The following is a 19,222-nucleotide window of genomic DNA, read 5'->3' on the forward strand; positions in this document are numbered from 1 at the left end:
ATTCAGAAGATCTAAATTTGTTTGTAAATACTATCGACTCAAAAATAAAACATGTTGCAACCCAAAAACTTCTAGGTATCCATATTGATAAACATTTAAATTTGAAGGCCCATGTTGATATAACTTGTTCAAAACTTGTTTCGAAATTTTCACTGTTCGGGCGTATACAATATTTTCTAACACCTGAGATGAAAATTATGTTCTATATAGCGTATGTAACACCAATTATTGATTATGGATGTGTCACATGGCAAAATGCAAATACTAGAGACATAAACATAATATCAAAACTGCAAAGAAGGTTTTTAAGAGTAATATTACGTAATGACTTAAATATAAATGATTATGATTTATCACAAAAAATACAATGGCTTTCTTTTGAAAACAGATGTAAATATTTTACATGTATAATTATTTACAAATCTCTTCATAATTTAACGCCCACATATATTGACGACTTGATAAAACTGGTGAAAAAAAATAATTACAATTTAAGATCGATATCAAACAATGATTTGACGCATAAAACACCTCACTCAAACCTTTTAAAAAAAGTCGTTCATTTACTCTGGTATGGAAATATGAAACCACATACCTGTTAGTATTCGCCAATCTCTCACTCTCACCACTTTCAAACATAGGCTTAAGAAATATTTCCTCTTTGAGGCGCAAAATGAGTCTCACGCGTAGTAACATTTTTCTGTTTTCCTCTTATTCAAAAGTCAAATACTCCTCCATAAGTGTCGTAATGATTACTGTAGATTTAATTTCTGCAAACAAATATACATATTGCTTTTTCAAACTATTTATATAGCAAGTAGGTGCAGGCTATTATTCATAACAGTTGTGTAATTTCATATCCTATTGTGAACAACACTGGTCATGAATATTGTTTTCTGTAATTATAATATTTGTGTATATCAGCCACTTCTATCAATCGTAAACTATTTCAAGAATAATGTATTCCACGTTTTTAAACTCTGACTTTGTACAATAATGTACGCGGCTGTTTTTGTTAACTTTTTGTTATTGTTATTGGTCGTGTTAATTAAGATATGGTAATTGTATAAGTGTGTGCGTGTATAGGTGTGTGCGTGCGCGCGTGTGTGTGTGCGTGCGTTAGAGTGTGTGCATATGGGAAAATGTAATCAACAATACATTTATATTCTTAAATACTTTCTGTTAATAAATATTTGTTCCTTGAGACCATTTCAATATTGGAAGAGAAATTAATAATATAAGAGAAGTCATATAATATACTTGCTTTTTATGACACTTCTATTACACTGTTACAGTACTCTTATGTCCGTCAAAGTCTACATGTTTGCATTATAATGTAGAAATGCATTATACATACCATAGTTGTTTGAAGGCCTCATTGAAAATAAGATTGCCATTGTTAAACTGTTTGCATGACTTTGTATCAATGTGTTGTCTTAATGAGTAACCTTCGGAAAATAAAGAGATTATTATTATTATTATTATTATTATATTATACTAACTGTATGAGTACGGATGTCCGAGTGGTCTAAGCGACAGACTTGTACTCGAGGGGTCAGTGGTTCGAGCCCAGTTGAGGATTACTTTTTCTTTCTTTAATTTCATTCTAGTTTTTTTACTGGAGCTTTTTAGATCCAATGTTTACATTTATCAATATAAAGCATTGAATGGCACACTTCAAAACATGCCAAAGTCTGTGTTAAGGCCTCTTTAAGCCACCAAACCAGTTTTGGCACATTATTTGTAAGAGTTACCTGTAATTCAAGGCGAACGCAATTTACGTTACACATTTAACAATTTGAGTATAATAAGCATACAGTAGCAAATTTTGTTAACACACAATGTATAAAGAAACCTTCATATCAAATATTTTTATACATTAAAGTGTCAAATTAAAATTGACCCCAACTGTTTTTGTGAATTATAAAGGGCAAGAAAAATTAAACTTATCTAGGAGAATGACCAGTAATGTTGTTTAAAAAAGAGAAACATATCATTTATGAAAACATTTATGACAAATACATGTGTGTAAACTTGATTTGTTTCAAATCTACCTTCTCACGATTGATTAAGATCCTCAGGTGTCGTAATGTTGAGTGACGATATGTTTTGTTATATTGTTCGATTAACCCATTTATGCCTAGCGTCTAGAAAACAGTTATTGAAAAAACAGCATAGACCCAGATGAGACGCCGCATGATGCGGCGTCTCATCAGGGTCTGCGCTGTTTGCTTAAAGGAATTTCTATAGAAATAAATATACTAGACATCCCTAATTTTGAAAATAAATTGATCCAATTTAGAAGGATGGGAGAGTCCACTAGGCATACATGGGTTAATGTATAACCGGTTCATAACACTATCGTCTAGCCTATATCATATATGCATTATACAATTTATCAGTAATGTTGTTGCTTTTGTTGTTGTATTGTCTCTGAATCGCACGATTTTGCTAGGTATTTGTTTAACTTAAAGGCATAATATGCTCAAAAACACAAACTTAATTTCTTTAATTTTTTGTTTCATTTTTCAAAAACGTCTAGCATAAGAGTCATCCTGCAAAATTGAATTTAAAACCAAACGTAAGCCACTTAATAACACCATCAAAATAAATGTTGAACGATATATACAAATCAAAATGCTTTTAAACGTTAATTTATTTATTTCAAGTAGTTATAAATCAATTGTCCATGAAGAAAACTACACATAAGAGTAGCCCGGATATTCATCCTTGTAGGCCTGTGGAATCTGGATAATGGCGCCGTTGGGGCACTTGGGTTGCTGGCAGCACAACCCTGCCGGTGGGTCCTCCATGTGGCAGATGGGTGGCAGGGAGTCCCAGTTCAGACACCTAGAATATGTAGACACCTTTTCTAAACAACATGGCTTGTAATGCTCTTTGCACATGATATGGCGTATCTTAAAAACATGACCGCTTAGAAGTTAACAGCATTCGCGGTATGATTACAAAGAAATCAAATTTTAACATATTTTAGTTAACATTCCATGTTTGTATACACTTATTGATTCAAGAACGAGATAATAAAATCCTGACTTTAAACTCGTCTACACGCGCTATAATAAACATTCCGAACTTTCTGACAAGCACAAAAAAGGAATTGCTGCATGCACGTGTTTTACCCATTTATGCCTAGTGGACTCTCCCATCCTTCTAAATTGGATCAAATTATTTCCAAAATTAGGGATGTCTAGTATATGTATTTCTATATTTAGAATATTTCTTACAGAAATTCCTTTAAGCAAACATCGCAGACCCTGATGAGACGCCGCATCATGCGTCGTCTCATCTGGGTCTACGCTGTTTGCCAAGGCCTTTTTCTAGACGCTAGACATAAATGGGTTGATATTGTAAGGTGGAAAAATGTATTAACATATGTACGCTTTGGTTTCATTCGACGTACAATTCGTTCCGCGAATATGTGGCAAACATTTTCACCAAAATGACGCTTAAATTTATATGACAATTTTTCGCGCCCCAAGAATAACTTTGATTGCAGTTCAGATTAAGCTGCACTTACACTTGTCTGCAGGAATAGAGACCCCGTGTGGCATCTGTACAAGTACACGACTGACTGCAGCCGTCATTCCATGTCTGATCCTGGAGGTAGGACTGTGATTTGTACACACAGAATGCTGTAACGAAAATTTGTTAACCGCTCTAGAGATGGTTCAAATGAAACAATGTATCAACTTGTTAGTTCATGTGTCATAAATGATCGTTTGGAAAAACAAAATAAGCATAAAATTGAAATATTACAGTATAATTAAGTCTATTAACTGTGCTTTGTGTTTTGGTGTAATAAAATACGGCGACTTATCGGTGACATAACAAGTATATCAAAAACAAAAATCAGTCAAATTCCAAAACTTCGTTTACACAAAATAGAGAATATCGATTCAAGTAAAAAGGTTAAACGTATTTCTGTGGCTGGGAGTCTTGATTGTATATCATTCTACACTATTATTTAGAAAAGAGAACATTATTTTTATCAATGCCATAATTCATAAAAAACGCTTAAATGAGCAGTGATCTGTGAAAATGGGGTTTAATGCGTGTGCGTAAAGTGTTCAGTCCGCCCAGGCTAATCAGGGACGACACTTTCCGCTTTTATGATATTTTTCGTTTCAAGAAAGTCTCTTCTTAGCAAAATTCAAGTTAAGGCGGAAAGTTTCGTCCCTGATTAGCCTGTGCGGACTGCACAGGCTAATCTGGGACGACACTTTAGCACACGCATTAAACCCCCTTTTTCACATAGCACGGCTCAAACATAAGTCATATTACGTTTGCCAGCTTCAACTTACACGTCCCGCCGACAATTATGATGGGTTTAATTGTGATCACGTTCGAAATGCTGCAAGTAGGCTGCCCACAACACTCTCCTGGTTTCTTCTCAACGGTGCAACCCGGCGGAAGGGCGGCGTATTTCGGACATCTACAACACAAACAAGTACATTAAATATCGCTGCATCTATGTTTGTGTTGAATATTTAATCACCGCGTCATTAAACTGGAGTTAAACAGGTCTAAGGCGGTAACCATAGTGTTAAATCATTTTGATGTAAAATGTTGTGTTGTATATCACCCCATTGGTGCAAAAAGTTACCATTTGCCTTCTTATTTCAATGTCACGTGGTACCTTTTTGCACCAATGGGGCGACATATGGTCCTCTATAGTATGCGCGTATAGTCACTTACTTTAACCCATTTATGCCTAGTGGACTCTCCCATCCTTCTAAATTGGATCAATTTATTTCCAAAATTAGGGATGTCTAGTATATTGATTTCTATATTTAGAATTTTTTTACATAAATTCCTTTTAGCAAACAGCGCAGACCCTGATGAGACGCCGCATCATGCGGCGTCTCATCTGGGTCTACGCTGTTTGCCAAGGCCTTTTTTCTAGACGCTAGGCATAAATGGGTTAAACAATAACATATGGCATTTTGTAACGAGACATTCGCAGCTATGCTAAACACATATGCAGCTCGTCGCACTAATTCCAAATGTCAAAAAAGTGATTTTGAGAAAATCGCTTCTAAAGTTTTGAAATAACAAACCATGGATTATACAACAAGATATCGTTATGAAATTTTGGCATGCGGTTGGGATGTACGCAATCTATCAATTTGCAAAATTTAAAGACAATTGCTTTTAAAATAAAATGTTATATTAATTTATGTATTTTGTTTAATCTCTCGATTTGTGCAATTTTTCTGGACTTTCGTGCATTTGGAATTAGTGGTACATAGAAGACGATGCTATGGGCTGAATCCTACACAAAGACATTCGCGCGATTTTAGAATTAAAATCAATAGACAATTGTCACGTTTCGCCAATGTTGAGGGGTCAATAGTGCCTTAGTAGAGAAAAGTATACATATGCCGTTGCATCGTGTAGAGCTCTTCAAGCCCGACAAAATGATACCAAATATGCCATTTTTGCAATTTTTAACATTCGCGACGAGCTATTGACTTACAAATCGAAGCATCTGTAATAGCCCGTGGCCGCATCCACACATGTGCAGTTCAAGCTGCAACCGTCTGTCCACATCTGACCTTGGGTATAATGCTGATTCTTGTAGTCGCAAAACGCTGTCGTTGAAATGGTGCCGGTTGTAGTGGGCTGACCACTAGGACCTGTGTTACACGTTGGGCGACCTTGAATGACGAATAGGTCTCCGGTTAATGGGTTGTTCATTGCCCAGTTTGCAAGGCCTGTGCCCGGTGCATAGTAGAATGTTGGTTTTGCGTCTCCAGCTTCGTAGAAACATGTTGCCTTAGTTGAGATCATCATCCAGCCGAACGAGTCACAGCTGTCGCCCGGAGATGTGTGGCCGCTGATGTAGAACTCTCGCCCAGTATTGGCATCACTGAAAATAGTGTCATTCGCTTAAGAACAGTCTAGAAATGTTTTCATTTGTATCACAGAGAAGTATAACAACTCACTACATAACGGTTATTTTAAGCAGCTGTAAAAAAGGCATCACTCGTGTCATGTACATTTATAAAACTCAAATGAACAATGTTTCCGGTGACGCTATTAAAATCATGAGGAAATATCAAATGCCATTGCAAGTTATTAAAGACTCACCCTGAAAGACTCATGAGTTCTTTCGTTGTAGTTTTGAGGTCTGTCCAAGTGGAGGAAATAATGCGGTCAGAAGTAAACCAGTTTTCTTTGGTAGAGCCGGTTGCGTTGAATAAGATGTAAGCCTTTTCAACTCCGCCGTTGTAAATTGAAACGCGAATCTGAAAAGCACATAACTTGCGTACTTTAACTTATTCTTGTTTACGCTGCTTATATTTAACGGATATTTTGTATGCAGCATACCAGACGAGAGAAATATAGAGATTAAAAATTACTTCGAGGCAATTGTATCTATACAACGAATATTTCGTTTATCATCCGAGCGGCGGTGGCTGGTTAAGCATTATGCTTTGACCGTCCATGCTGCTACGAAATCTTTCATTGTGTGTATGAGAACATATAGAAACTTAACAAATCGTCTAAAATACAGAATGTTGAAAGTCGATTCAAACGCTCACTGCAACGAAATGAGTTGATTTAGCACCATATATCATGAGCTTCCCTGCTGCATAGAACTATTACAACTTATGTTTTACCGGAACTTTTAACTTCGCTTAAACTGCATGCATCGCATATATTCAAACGCAAAGCGAAAGTGCGTCGAACCTGGTCAAAGCATTTGCTGTTCCAGTTGTTGGACGTGCCTGGTTTATAATGCCCATTGTATTCTGTGGTCAGGTGTGAAGCCAGGGGCTTATCCGTGTTGAGTGTCTGTGATGAGTGCCATAGCTGGTACAGGTCTGGTCCGGGTGCACCTGCCACGCCCTTCAAAAGGACCTCGAACGCTGCAAGACAATATAACAAATATGAATCCGGCAATCAATGTATGCATAAACTATAACTTACTCCAAAAAATGCATTCTTAGCGTGACGTGCTCAGGCTTCGGTATACTTAACCCCTTTATGCCTGGTTGACTCTCCATTCCTTCTAAATTGGATCGATTTATTTCCAAAATTAGAGATGTCTAGTATATTTATTTCTATATTTAGAATATTTTTTACATAAATTCCTTTAAGCAAACAGCGCAGACCCTGATGAGACGCCATATCATGCGGCGTCACATCTGGGTCTACGCTGTTTGCCAATGCCTTTTTTCCAGACGCTCGGCATAAAACCAATCTGTAATGTTTTATAATATGAAATATTGTAATAAACCGTAACATGCGCAATTTGTGTTTTAGTAATTGTAATCTTTTAATTGTAAATCCGACTTATGTCAATCGCTGCTACGGGGGAATCCGCATTACGTCGGCGTATTTATATTGTTGTTTGGGCTTTGTAAAGAAACTATCCAAGCCATGTTAACAGTTATAACTTACGATGGGAGCATTCACAGTCATTACTGACGATATGCAACCCACAGGCATTACTTACGATATGCAACTCACAGTCATTACTTACGATATGCAACTCACAGTCATTACTTACGATATGCATCTCACAGTCACTACTTACGATATGCAACTCACAGTCATTACTTACGATATGCAACTCACAGTCATTACTTACGATATGCAACTCACAGTCATTACTTACGATATGCAACTCACAGTCATTACTTACGATATGCAATTCAAAATCACTTCTTACGATATGCAATTCACAGTCATTACTTACGCTATGCAACTCACAGTGATTACTTAAGATATGCAACTCACAGTCATTACTTACGATATGCAACGCAAAGTCATTACTTACGATATGCAACTCAAAGTCACTTCTTACGATATGCAATTCACAGTCATTACTTACGATATGCAACTCAAAGTCATTACTTACGATATGCAACTCAAAGTCATTACTTACGATATGCAACTCACAGTCATTACTTACGATATGCAACTCAAAGTCATTACTTACGATATGCAACTCAAAGTAACTTCATACGATATGCAACTCTCAGTCATTACTTACGATAGGCGATACACAGTTACTACTTTTGTCATGTTGTTTACATGTATTACTGACGAAAGATTTCATTTATTAATAACGATAGGACATTGATAGCTATTACTTATTATAGACATTTAAAAGGATTTACCAACGATTGAAAATTGATAGGTATAACTTACTATAGGCAATACACTTTAATTACTTGAAATAAGTACTTAAGTGTTATTACCTCCTATAGGCAATTGACAGTAATAATTTACGATTAGAAATTCACACTTATTACTCTGGATAGGAAATTCATAGTTATTACTTATAATAGACAGTTTACAGTTATCACTTACGATAGGACTGAGCTGGGGTGGTCGAAACAGGCGTTGTTGTAACTGGAAAAGACAAGTATGAGGTCATTGGGCGATTATTATGTTTTATCAAAAATTATAATACTCTAAATTGTGCATGGATGGTTGCAAACAAGACAATTGTGTTGGTGATCTCGGACACTGTAATGTAATTGTTAATAGCATGATATCATAGATGCAACATACTTATCGTATTGCAAAGGCCGCAGTATTTTTGACAATTGGTGTAGGCCCAGCTCAAGTAATCTCCAGCACAGTAGTAGCTCTTGTCCAGCAAATTGCATGTCGGTAATACGTCCACACAGCCGGAAGACGCCGGAGTAGTAGTAGATGTAATAACTTGCCCTGTAAAGCAAACAAATAATAAATGAGCTGCCTTCTGAGAAAACTGGGCACAATGCATGTGCGTAAAGTTTCGTCCCAGACTACCCTGTGCAGTCCGCACAGGCTAATCAGGGACGACACTTTCCGCTGTTATGGTATTATTTTTAGTTTCAAGGAAGGCCCTCTTTACCGAAAATCAAGTTAAGGCGGAAAGTGTCGTCCCTGATAAGCCTTCGCGGACTGCGCACGTTTATCAGGGATGAAACTTTACGCACATGCATTAAGCCAAGTTTTCTAAGAACAAGGCTAAAAATGCTTTTGAATCATATATTATTTCAGTGCGATAATAACAGTGACCATACTAATACGTTAATTTACCATAAATATACGGGTTTTTTTGCAATCTCAATAGAACAAATATCGTTTCATTATGTAAACTTTGGCAATATTGAACCGTACTCACCAGACGGAGTTGAACCGCAGTAGCCACAGAACATGGCGCAATTGTCGCGGGCCCAAGGCTCGTAAATACCGGAACACGCCTGACTTCCGAAATCCTTGCAATCCGGTAGTTTATCGCCACATGGTGTTGGGGCCGTTGTATACATGGGTGCTGAAATGTCAAATGTCATAACAACGTAATCAACATGATGAATGTTGGAGTCTTACAGCAGAACAAAAACTGTTCGATAGTTTTTTTGTTTTTTTTTGTATTAGTTACACTACTAAACAGTAACTACATTTATTTCCGATCATCCTGTAGATTGAAAGCATTGAGTAAAAGATATATGCAAAACTTACTTTGTACGCTCTTTTGTATTTAGTTATGTGTAAAGTAAATTATAAAATCTATATTTCCTAGTTTTTGTTCAGAAAATTATACTTCTTTACCCGAATTAACATTGACATGATAAAGAATAAAATAAAATTACAACGTACTGCATATGCTGCAGTACATTTCACAGTTTCTTCTCGCCCAGTCTGGGTAATTCTGGCACGCGACGTGTCCGTATGCATTGCAGTTGTTGATCCTGTCGTAACAGTTAGGGTCCTTGTTAGGTGTGGTGGAAGGCGGCAGAATGGTTGTGCCTGGTGGTATGGTTCCAGTCACAGAGGGTCCGGTGCAAGTGAGTCTCTTGCAGCAGTTGCCAGGCTGGTCTACGAATCGGCACACCGGAGGAATGTTGGTGTAAGTTGGACATCTGTTGCAAAAGAAATCATTAAAAGGTTAGGATAATATTAGACTAAATGTTTCAAAGTTTAATCCCTTTTCATCTAATTAATTAAAAACCAGTATCATTATTATTATTATTATTATTATTATTATTATTATTTATTTGTATTTTATTAAATGAGCCGCGTTCTGAGAAAACTGGGCTTAATGCATGTGCATAAAGTGTTGTCCCAGATTAGCCTGTGCAGTCCGACACTTTTCGCTGTTATGGTATTGTTAGTTTCAAAGAGTCCCTCCTTACCGAAAATCAAGTTTAGGCGGAAAGTGTCGTCCCTGATTAGCCTGTGCGGACTGCACAGGCTAATCTGGGATGACACTTTACGCACATGCATTAAATCCAGTTTTCTCAGAACAAGGCTCATATATCAATCCTTACTTGGCGTCACATTTATATGTTCCAGTTGTCTCATCTATGCATGTGCACTCGAAATCACATCCGTCGTCCCAAGTGTCACCCTTGTGGTAAACCTTGCCCTTGTACACGCACGCGACTAAAAATATGAAGACAACCCATTTATTCCTCCTTCTAAATTGGATCAATTTATTAAAAAAAGTAGGGATGTCTGGTATATTTATTTCTATATTTAGACTTTTTCTTACAGAAATTCCTTTAAGCAAACAGCGAAGACCCTGATGAGACGCCGCATTATGCGGCGTCTCATCTGGGTTTACGATGTTTGCCAAGGCCTTTTTTCTAGACGCTAGGCATAAATGGGTTAATATCATATATGGCGAATTTTAGTGGCAATTCTCTTTCAGAATAATTTCATAACGAAACTCAGTCTTAAAACGGAGTAAGTTCATTAAATACTTTATCGTATTTTGTCCTGTTTAATATAATTTAAAGTAATCTAAAAACGCATTTAGGTATTAAAACAGTAAAACATTACAATAACGCATTATTAGCCAATGTTACATAAATGTCTTTTTTTAACAGAAACAAATCGCAAAATGCGCGACCAGCTTTACCTCCATTTCCAAAGTTTCCACCCGTCTGAGTGTTCGGTCTGAATCCTGTGAAACCGCCTTGGTACGTGCCCACGACTGGGAAGACCGACTGACTGGTCAGTGGGTTCACCACCTTTCCGGTGTTGGGGTCGTAGCACATTGGGGTAGAGCAGCACTGCCCATTGGCCTTTACCAAGTAGCACTGGTTCGATGGCAGGTTGTTGTACACCGGGCAGCTAAACATCAATGGCACAGACATAGAGATAACGTAAACTCCGCAGACGATAGATAGACTAATTGCGAAATCATTTATTTACTGCAGGTGACGAATTGCCCTCAAAACTATACACGGGACAACATGATTATAATGTTACTTATACATACTTAATTTCATTATATTTCATTCCCTACGTATTCCATTTCACAAATGTTATTTGATTGAAAACGATTAAATTGATCGATATTTAATGAACTTGAAAAGGTTCGTACAGAGGATTGCACACGTAATATCCGGTTCTTCCGTCTTGGCATTCGCAGCGGTAGTCACAGCCGTCGTCCCATATAGCACCCTCGTTGTATAGAACTCCCTTGTACAGACATTGGTTGGAACCGGTTCCGGTAACTGTTGAATGTAGTGAGGCGTTTTATTTCCCAATAAAGCGACTATTTCAGATCGAACGAACACGTATTATGAATATAGCATTGAACAATGTAACACGAATGCTATACATGTATTCGTATGACTAAAACAGCAAATACAAACGTTGCATCAACATTTCAAGACCAGTTTCGTAATAAAGTCCCGAAAGCCATGTTTTAAATACTCAATAACCAATATAAGTGTAGTAGGGTGATGTAAAACAAGCACTTATACTGCCTTGCTATATGAGCTAGCTGTTATAGCGGAGTGTATGACATGGGACTGGGAGGGCCCGGGTTTTATCCCGATTGTGGTTGAGGATTTTGCTAGCTGTGCTACATTTGCGCTTAACGTAATGCCCCACATATAGTTATTTATCTGTATGACGTCCCGCAAATGTCATGGCAGAGGGAATTTGCATTGAATAATTTCAAAAATTGAGGGTTGTATGTATCAGGGTGAGGTATAATGATACCAAATACTGGTTTTCTATATGTGCTAGTTTTAATGTCGACGCGGATTGAGTGTGTGGGCTCCGGTTCAATCCCCATTGTGTTCGGGAATTTTTCTAGCTGAGTATAATAACTTGAAAAGGTATCAACTTAACAACATATTAACATGATAAAGAGCTTTAGAGAAACAGTATTTAATTACTTGGTGGATTTGTTGCCGAGTTCAAGTAAGGGTCCGAGGTGGCGCCAGGTGGTCTCGGTGTCGGGACCAATTGAGGTACAGGGTTGTATGTGCCGTAGCCGGGAATGTCACAGGTCATTGACGGGCAGCATTGGCCGGGAATCTTTACCATCTTGCAGTAGCTTGGCAAAGCGGGGTACTGCGGGCACCTGTAAATATGTCGCAGTAGATTTTAAGACTAGTTTTGTGGTTGTATATTGATACAAGCGTTACAGGTGTATGTAATTAGTAACCAGTTTTTACTTAAGTGTAAGTCTATTATTACTTTATCATTGCGAGAATATCATTAACAGAAACTAAGCCACGCATATGTTCGCATTCTCTCGTTATGACAAGGTTTAAATATGTATTTGTACCGTTATTGATTTAACAACTATGATACGTCTAATCGTAGAATATGATGTTAAGTATCAATCTGTTACGTATTCTATTGTACTTGGACATACTTGGAAGTGCATCGGTACATGCCCCGTTGGGCATCCTCGCATGTACACACGAAATCACAACCGTCGTCCCATGACTGGCCCTGTGAGTACACCACACCTTTGTAAGCGCACTTGTCTGAAAAATGGAATAAATAAATCATTTTCTGTAACATTGCACTGCATTTACATTGCACAATAATTAGATAGTTGTTGATAACCTTGTAAACTCATATCTTTTCGTGTGAATTTTGTAACGGGCAATTAAATCATTTTAAGAGTGGTATATCGATATGGCATCAATTCGCTTCATTTCTTAATATTAAAAAAAGGCGCACCAGTCTGTCGCTATTATGGAATCGTCGCAGATTATCTTAATAAACAAAAATGTGTTAACCTTGTAACGGACAATGGCATCATTTTAAGAGTGTTTTAATAGCAATATGGGACCAGTTCGCTTCATTTGCGAATACATGAATGTACCACTGGCGTACCAGCCTGTCGTTATTTCGTAATTTCCACGTCGCAGATAACGTGACTAAACATAAACGTTCTAATAAGATTTAGAAAAAAAGAATCGCCATCGTATTTAACAGAGGTACAGTTGATGTGAAACCGACTTGTACATAAATATCGGAAATAAATAAAGAGTTACTACTTTACATGTCAATAAGAATACAACTCATTAATAACGGTTTATTATAAATGTTTGCCTATTGCCAAATATTGTAGAGAGACAAACGTTGCATGTTTGTTTACTGTCTTTGTGTGACATTGTTCTTGACTGGTTTATCTTCTAAACTTTTCTTCTAGACATTTTTTTAAACTTGTCTCTTGATATACATAATTTATATTTTTTAATTTCAGAACTAGTGTACATTTCTATTTCATTGTTTTTGACATGATTGACCGCTCAAAGGTGGTGACCCATATCTGATTCATTTCCGTGCGTGTGTTGCGTCTTTGTTAGTCTTGTCTATTGTTTTTGGGGAATGTTACCGCTTTTCAATTGTTTGTTTGCCACAAATAAGGGACAGCGTGCCCAAATAAGATTTCTCTCATGCTGGTTCCGCTTAAAGTTCGCTTTTTATACATTGTCCTGTGTATGATACATAAGACACCGGGAATAAAAAATGTTCATATGTATGAGAGAGGGAACAAATCTACGAATTCCTTTCTTTTTGCTTCATGAGTATTATTCAACAAAGTCATTACAGGTTAACTGTTATTCCCAACATAGCATGTATTAACAAACGGTAGCCCTGTCTTTTGAACTTACATAATTGAATACCTACGGTATAGGATTGACTTTATAAAATTACCCATAATAACACGTTATACCAGCTGATTAACCCATTTATGCCTAGCGTCTAAAAAATGCATTAGCAACAGCGTAGACCCAGATGAGAAGCCGCATGATGCGGCGTCTAATCAGGGTCTGCGCTGTTTGCTTAAATAAATTTCTGTAAGAAATCTTCTAAATATAGAAATAAATATACTAGACATCCCTAATATTGGAAATAAATTGATCAAATTTAGAAGGATGGGAGAGTCCACTAGGCATAAATGGATTAATTAGATCCTAAGTACAAACCTCGGTATCCCGGAACAGTGTTGTCGGGCTTGCCATATCCGCTGGTGAGGTTATGTGTGCCTACTGGAAGGATCTGTAGCGAGTTCGGGGGCGCAGTGGCGTTGCCAATGAGCGGCGTTAGAGTGCTGCCTGAGGTGAGAGTACACTGTGGTTTCTTGCAGCACGAGTTCGCTGGATCGGTGATCAGGACGCATATCGAAGGTAGTCCGGAGTACATGGGGCATCTAAAACGAATCACGCACTGGTTTCAGAAAATTGTGATCCTTAACTGATGGATATATACTGCAAAGGCAACCAAGCGTTATTGAATTTTTTCTTGGCAACTGTGAAATACTCATTTTTCTTACTTGTCGTTACACTGGAAGGTGTTGTATGCGGCGTATGTGCACTCGCACTCGACCGAGCACCCGTCCATCCATTTGTCGCCTTGGTTGAACATTCTGCCATCAAAGTAGACGCATTTGTCTGGAAAGACATAATAAACACTAGGTCTTAAGAGCATCATAACTGGTATTATTAAGTCAAGACAAACACAAATGACAATTATATTTACTTCGTTTTTAAGTGTAATGATTTGATTAGGGACATATTTATCAGAAGCTATGACCTCGAACCTTAACGCTATTGTTTCACAACCGAAAAGCGTCGTGCGAAAATGGGTCGTATGCAATATTCGACCAGAGTTGCTGCACGCTAGCCTCCGCAGTCGCGCAGTAAAGTCGGAACTGCACTATCCGCCATGAATTCACGACTGGTTTTATGGACAGCCTAGCTCAGACCAGACTGCGCAAATGCGAAAGCTGGTCTTGAACGAAACTGGTCGCAAATGGCATAATACCCGTTTGCACATGACGCTGCCAATTTATTACAGCCAGTTCGTCCGTTATAAATGTAGAATAACTTTTCCACAACTTAATACTTAAGCATTCTTCAACGGATTTACGCATAATCTTATACATATACATGCACGTCATGTATATACGTTTTTCGAAATAAAAGCGTAAAAATACACAGGAAAAGTTTTGACGTAGGACTAACTAACCGATGGGTTTGATTGTGACTGGGGGCTGTGTCGTTGCTGGTGCTGGTGTTGTTGGTTGTATGTACGTGTTACAGACCGGCTGCTTACAACAGCTGTCAGTCGTGGACTGAACGAATGAACACGTGGGAGGCAAAGCTGGGTACTTCGGACATCTGAAAGTAGGTTTTGTAGAAGCAGTATAAGTCTATGTTTTATAAGAGTGATGTTAGGTTTAGAACCAATACAAATGACAGTCTTGCTTCACCCTTCAGAGAGTATATTTCCTTGTTATCGAACATAAATATACCATAAAGCATACACACATTCACGGAATTACAACTAGCACTGCGTAATTATAAACGAATATTAACAAAGAATGTGGTATTGTTAAAAAATAAGCATTTCTTTTTGAGAAGTAATAGATCTAACGAGAATGTCTTCCTTTATCAAACTTAACCAGTCCGTTTAAAAAAAACTGTCAGTATGAGGTGATATGTTACACAAGCCAAAATCAGCCTTTAGGGTAACATTTGCAGCTAAGTAATTATACAATTGTGTAGCAGGTGTTGAATTATTGTAAAATAAATATATTTTAAAGTCGATACAGCGCATTTTAGTTTTCAACAATATGGACACAATGTTGAATACGAGGCAAAACTCGTTTCAGCTAAGCTTTTACTTTTTTTTGTACTTTTAAAATATGCGAAGTATTGCGTTTATAACCTGAGTGTACACATTTGCGTCAAATGTTTTGAGCAATTTTGTATTTACTGTCCAAAATAAATTAACAGACAGTCTGAACGAAAGACATACCACGTCCTATGTTGTGAAAACATACAAAATAGATATTACCAGTTGGATTCTATTATTCAAAAATACATAAATTAACAAAAAACTTACATTTAAATTTGATGCGTTTGTATCGTGTTAATATTTTACATTATACTTATTTCCTCTTTGCTCACCTGTCGTGACAGATGTATTGGCCACGTGACGAGTCTACGCACTCGCAGGTATAGATGCAGCCGTCGTTCCATGTCTGGCCTTGCGTGTAGACCATACCCTTGTACACACATGCGGCTACAAAAAGGTTAAATGTTAAAGGTGCGGTTTATAGTCTGCTTCGATATGAATCTTCAGCTAACTTCGACATTAACCCCCCGATCACTGGGATTTAAGTCGTCCGTTTACACATGGCGCGCAAGGAAGCCACGGCACATTGACTTAATTCCCTAACAGGTACCCATTTATACACATGGGTGGAGAGGAGCAAGCGTGGGATTATTTTTTTGCTCAGAAAAATCCAGTGCCCTAAGCGGGATTCAGACCAGGGACCATCCGATCCCTAGACCAGCATCATACCACTAGACCGCTGTTGATACAAGTATCAACAGTTCGAATACAAACGTGCGCAGCATATACATGGACATTAAAGCGTAAGTCAAAGAAACCTGTATACATATTACTATATAATTCATTACTGAAACTTGAGTTCTCGCTCTCTCTTGTGCATTCGTCTTTGTTAAAGATAACATCAAAAACAACAAAGACGAACCTACAAGAGAGCGAGAAGTCAAGTTTCAGTAATGAATTATATACAATTAATCATAATAATATTTATACTTATTGCATTAATTGTTAAATAGATTCCAAATGTTGTAATCCAAAACATAAATAGTCCAAGACCTTTTCAAGTATTGATACTTTATTTGACAACTTATGAAATTCAATACTGATCACATGTCATGCCTTTTTTATAATGTAACTATGTTTTGATCATGTATACATATCATGGACTGTATGTCTATTGTACATATTGAATAAACCAAAAACACCATATGAGCCTCGCTCTGGGAAAACTGGGCTTAATGCATGTGCGTTAAGAGTCGTCCAAGACTAGCTTGTGCATGCCGCATCGGATCATCTGGTACAACACTTTCCGCTTTTAAGGAATTTTTTGTTTAAGGAAAGTATCTTCTCATCAAAAATCTTGTCTAGGCGGATAGTGTTGTCATTGATTCTGAGACGACACTTTACGCACATGCATTAAGCAAAGTTTTCACAGAGCAATCATACTATGGAGATACGTTTTGATCAGATATCACATTTAAAAAGCAATAGCTTTAACATTAATCTGCATGCAAATGTGTTTCTACTTACGTGATGATCCGGATGGTCCCGATCCTGGAATACCAGGTACAATGGCTGGATTGCCGCCGTTGGTACCGGAAATGCTTCCACCTGTAACTGGTTTAATTGTGAACGTTGGGTTAACCGTGGATTGGCCGGGCATTGGTGTCGGGATCGCGGAAGGTATCGGCCCGTTGCAGTCGGGCATCAGGCAGCATTGGTCGTTCGGGTCGGACTTCATCGGGCAGCTCGATGGGGGATACGATGGGCATCTATAGTAATAATCAAAATGCACTGTTCACTTTGTAAACAGAAATATTTATCGTAAATGGAGATTCGGTTTGGCTAAACATTTACAATATTGATTATCAGTTGTAAAAGCGGGAAAAGCGAATATTAACCCATTTTTGCCTAGCGTCTGGAAAAAAGGCCTTGGCAAACAGCGTAGACCCAGATTAGACGCCGAATGATGCGGCGTCTCATCAGGGTCTGCGCTGTTTGCTTAAAGACATTTCTGTAAGAAGTATTCTGAATACAGAAATAAATATACAAGACATCCGTAATTTTGGAAATAAATTGATCCAATTTAGATGGATGGGAGAGTCCATTAGGCATAAATGGGTTAAGTAAACTGATAAACACATTAATCAAAGTAAAAAATCTACGGCACTTAAGTGTTAATTGATACTGACCTCTGGAAACATGTGTAATAGCCTCTCATCACATCTTCGCAACGACATGTCTTTGCACATCCATCATTCCACGTCTGGCCTTGAGTGTAGTACACACCATTGTACACGCAGTAGCCTGCGAGGAAGAGGGCAAAGGATAAGCTCGTCTTGTTGTAACGAAACTATGTGTTTGTAGCATTTCAGACTTTCTCGATAGTTGCATGAAACTGATTATAATTGAAACTCGTTCAGAGAAACTGGACCTAATCCATGTGCATAAGTATCGTCCCAGATAAGGCTGTGCAGTCCGCACAAGCTATTTTGGGACGACGCTTTTCGCTTTTATGGTTATTTTCGCTTAAAGGAGGTATTCTATAAATGACAATCCATTCTATGCTGCGAATGTTTTTCTTAAATACTTTGTGCGGATTGCACATGATAATCTGTAACGACACTTGATGTAAATTCTATAAGCCCAGTTCTTCCAAAACAAGGCTAAAGTTTTCAATTAAAAGAAAGACGGTGTACCCTGAGGTTGCGGTGTAGGCGATGGTGGGAATGGTGTTGGACTCAGGTTGACACTGGGTGGCTGTGAGCTTGAAATACCCGGCACTATGTAAGGAGCTACGGTGACCACACCAGGTCTCGGAGTTGGGATAAGTGGTTGGGGTGTCGGCATGCCGGTCGGGAACGGTGTCGGGTTTGTAAAGTCACAGTACGGCACTTGACAACATGGTTTGTTTACATCTTGTACAAGAACACACTGTCGAGGTAGAGCTGAATATTTCTGACACCTTAAACAAAGTGTTACACATGGTAATTTTTACACACTGTAAGATTGTAAGATTCAAATCTCTTCGTTGGCATAAAAAAGCGGAAGAAAATGTTAACACAAAGTAAAGTGATTATCACTTGTCGGAATACTAGTACTCACTTCTCTGCACACCGATATTGTCCCGTCATGTTTGAAAGACACTGACATTCATAATCACAGCCGTCATCGAATGTTTGGCCTTCGAAAAACAACTGTCCCTTGTACACGCATCCGGAGCGGTATGGTGGCGGCAGGGTGGAACCTGGGGGTGGTGTGGGATTTGCACCTGCGTAGATTGTAAGAAAATAAAGATTTGAACCTTGCTCTGTGAAAATGAGTTTTAACGCATGTGCGTAAAGTGTCGTCCCAG

General features: G+C 38.0%; 1 protein-coding gene across 11 annotated transcripts in view; it reads right to left on the reverse strand.

The window, feature by feature from the left end:
- Nucleotides 1–2,638: 2,638 nt before the first annotated feature.
- Nucleotides 2,639–19,222, reverse strand: part of LOC127846468 (uncharacterized) — a 57,223-nt gene continuing 40,639 nt past the window's right edge. For all 11 annotated transcript variants that reach the window (XM_052377730.1, XM_052377727.1, XM_052377729.1 and 8 more), the window contains 23 exons: nucleotides 18,973–19,138; nucleotides 18,567–18,832; nucleotides 18,060–18,174; nucleotides 17,398–17,639; nucleotides 16,203–16,317; nucleotides 15,259–15,410; nucleotides 14,564–14,681; nucleotides 14,217–14,440; nucleotides 12,647–12,761; nucleotides 12,162–12,349; nucleotides 11,357–11,489; nucleotides 10,889–11,103; nucleotides 10,296–10,410; nucleotides 9,625–9,887; nucleotides 9,149–9,298; nucleotides 8,548–8,706; nucleotides 8,344–8,385; nucleotides 6,715–6,893; nucleotides 6,112–6,269; nucleotides 5,498–5,890; nucleotides 4,323–4,453; nucleotides 3,539–3,653; nucleotides 2,639–2,850 (listed from right to left, as the gene is read on the reverse strand). In XM_052377730.1, the coding sequence (XP_052233690.1) occupies nucleotides 2,700–2,850; nucleotides 3,539–3,653; nucleotides 4,323–4,453; nucleotides 5,498–5,890; nucleotides 6,112–6,269; nucleotides 6,715–6,893; nucleotides 8,344–8,385; nucleotides 8,548–8,706; nucleotides 9,149–9,298; nucleotides 9,625–9,887; nucleotides 10,296–10,410; nucleotides 10,889–11,103; nucleotides 11,357–11,489; nucleotides 12,162–12,349; nucleotides 12,647–12,761; nucleotides 14,217–14,440; nucleotides 14,564–14,681; nucleotides 15,259–15,410; nucleotides 16,203–16,317; nucleotides 17,398–17,639; nucleotides 18,060–18,174; nucleotides 18,567–18,832; nucleotides 18,973–19,138 (3,905 nt within the window). In that variant the 3' untranslated portion in view covers nucleotides 2,639–2,699. The remainder of the gene's footprint in view (nucleotides 2,851–3,538; nucleotides 3,654–4,322; nucleotides 4,454–5,497; nucleotides 5,891–6,111; nucleotides 6,270–6,714; nucleotides 6,894–8,343; nucleotides 8,386–8,547; nucleotides 8,707–9,148; nucleotides 9,299–9,624; nucleotides 9,888–10,295; nucleotides 10,411–10,888; nucleotides 11,104–11,356; nucleotides 11,490–12,161; nucleotides 12,350–12,646; nucleotides 12,762–14,216; nucleotides 14,441–14,563; nucleotides 14,682–15,258; nucleotides 15,411–16,202; nucleotides 16,318–17,397; nucleotides 17,640–18,059; nucleotides 18,175–18,566; nucleotides 18,833–18,972; nucleotides 19,139–19,222) is intronic.

Source organism: Dreissena polymorpha, chromosome 9 (genome assembly GCF_020536995.1).
Source record: "Dreissena polymorpha isolate Duluth1 chromosome 9, UMN_Dpol_1.0, whole genome shotgun sequence".
Taxonomy (NCBI): domain Eukaryota; kingdom Metazoa; phylum Mollusca; class Bivalvia; order Myida; family Dreissenidae; genus Dreissena; species Dreissena polymorpha.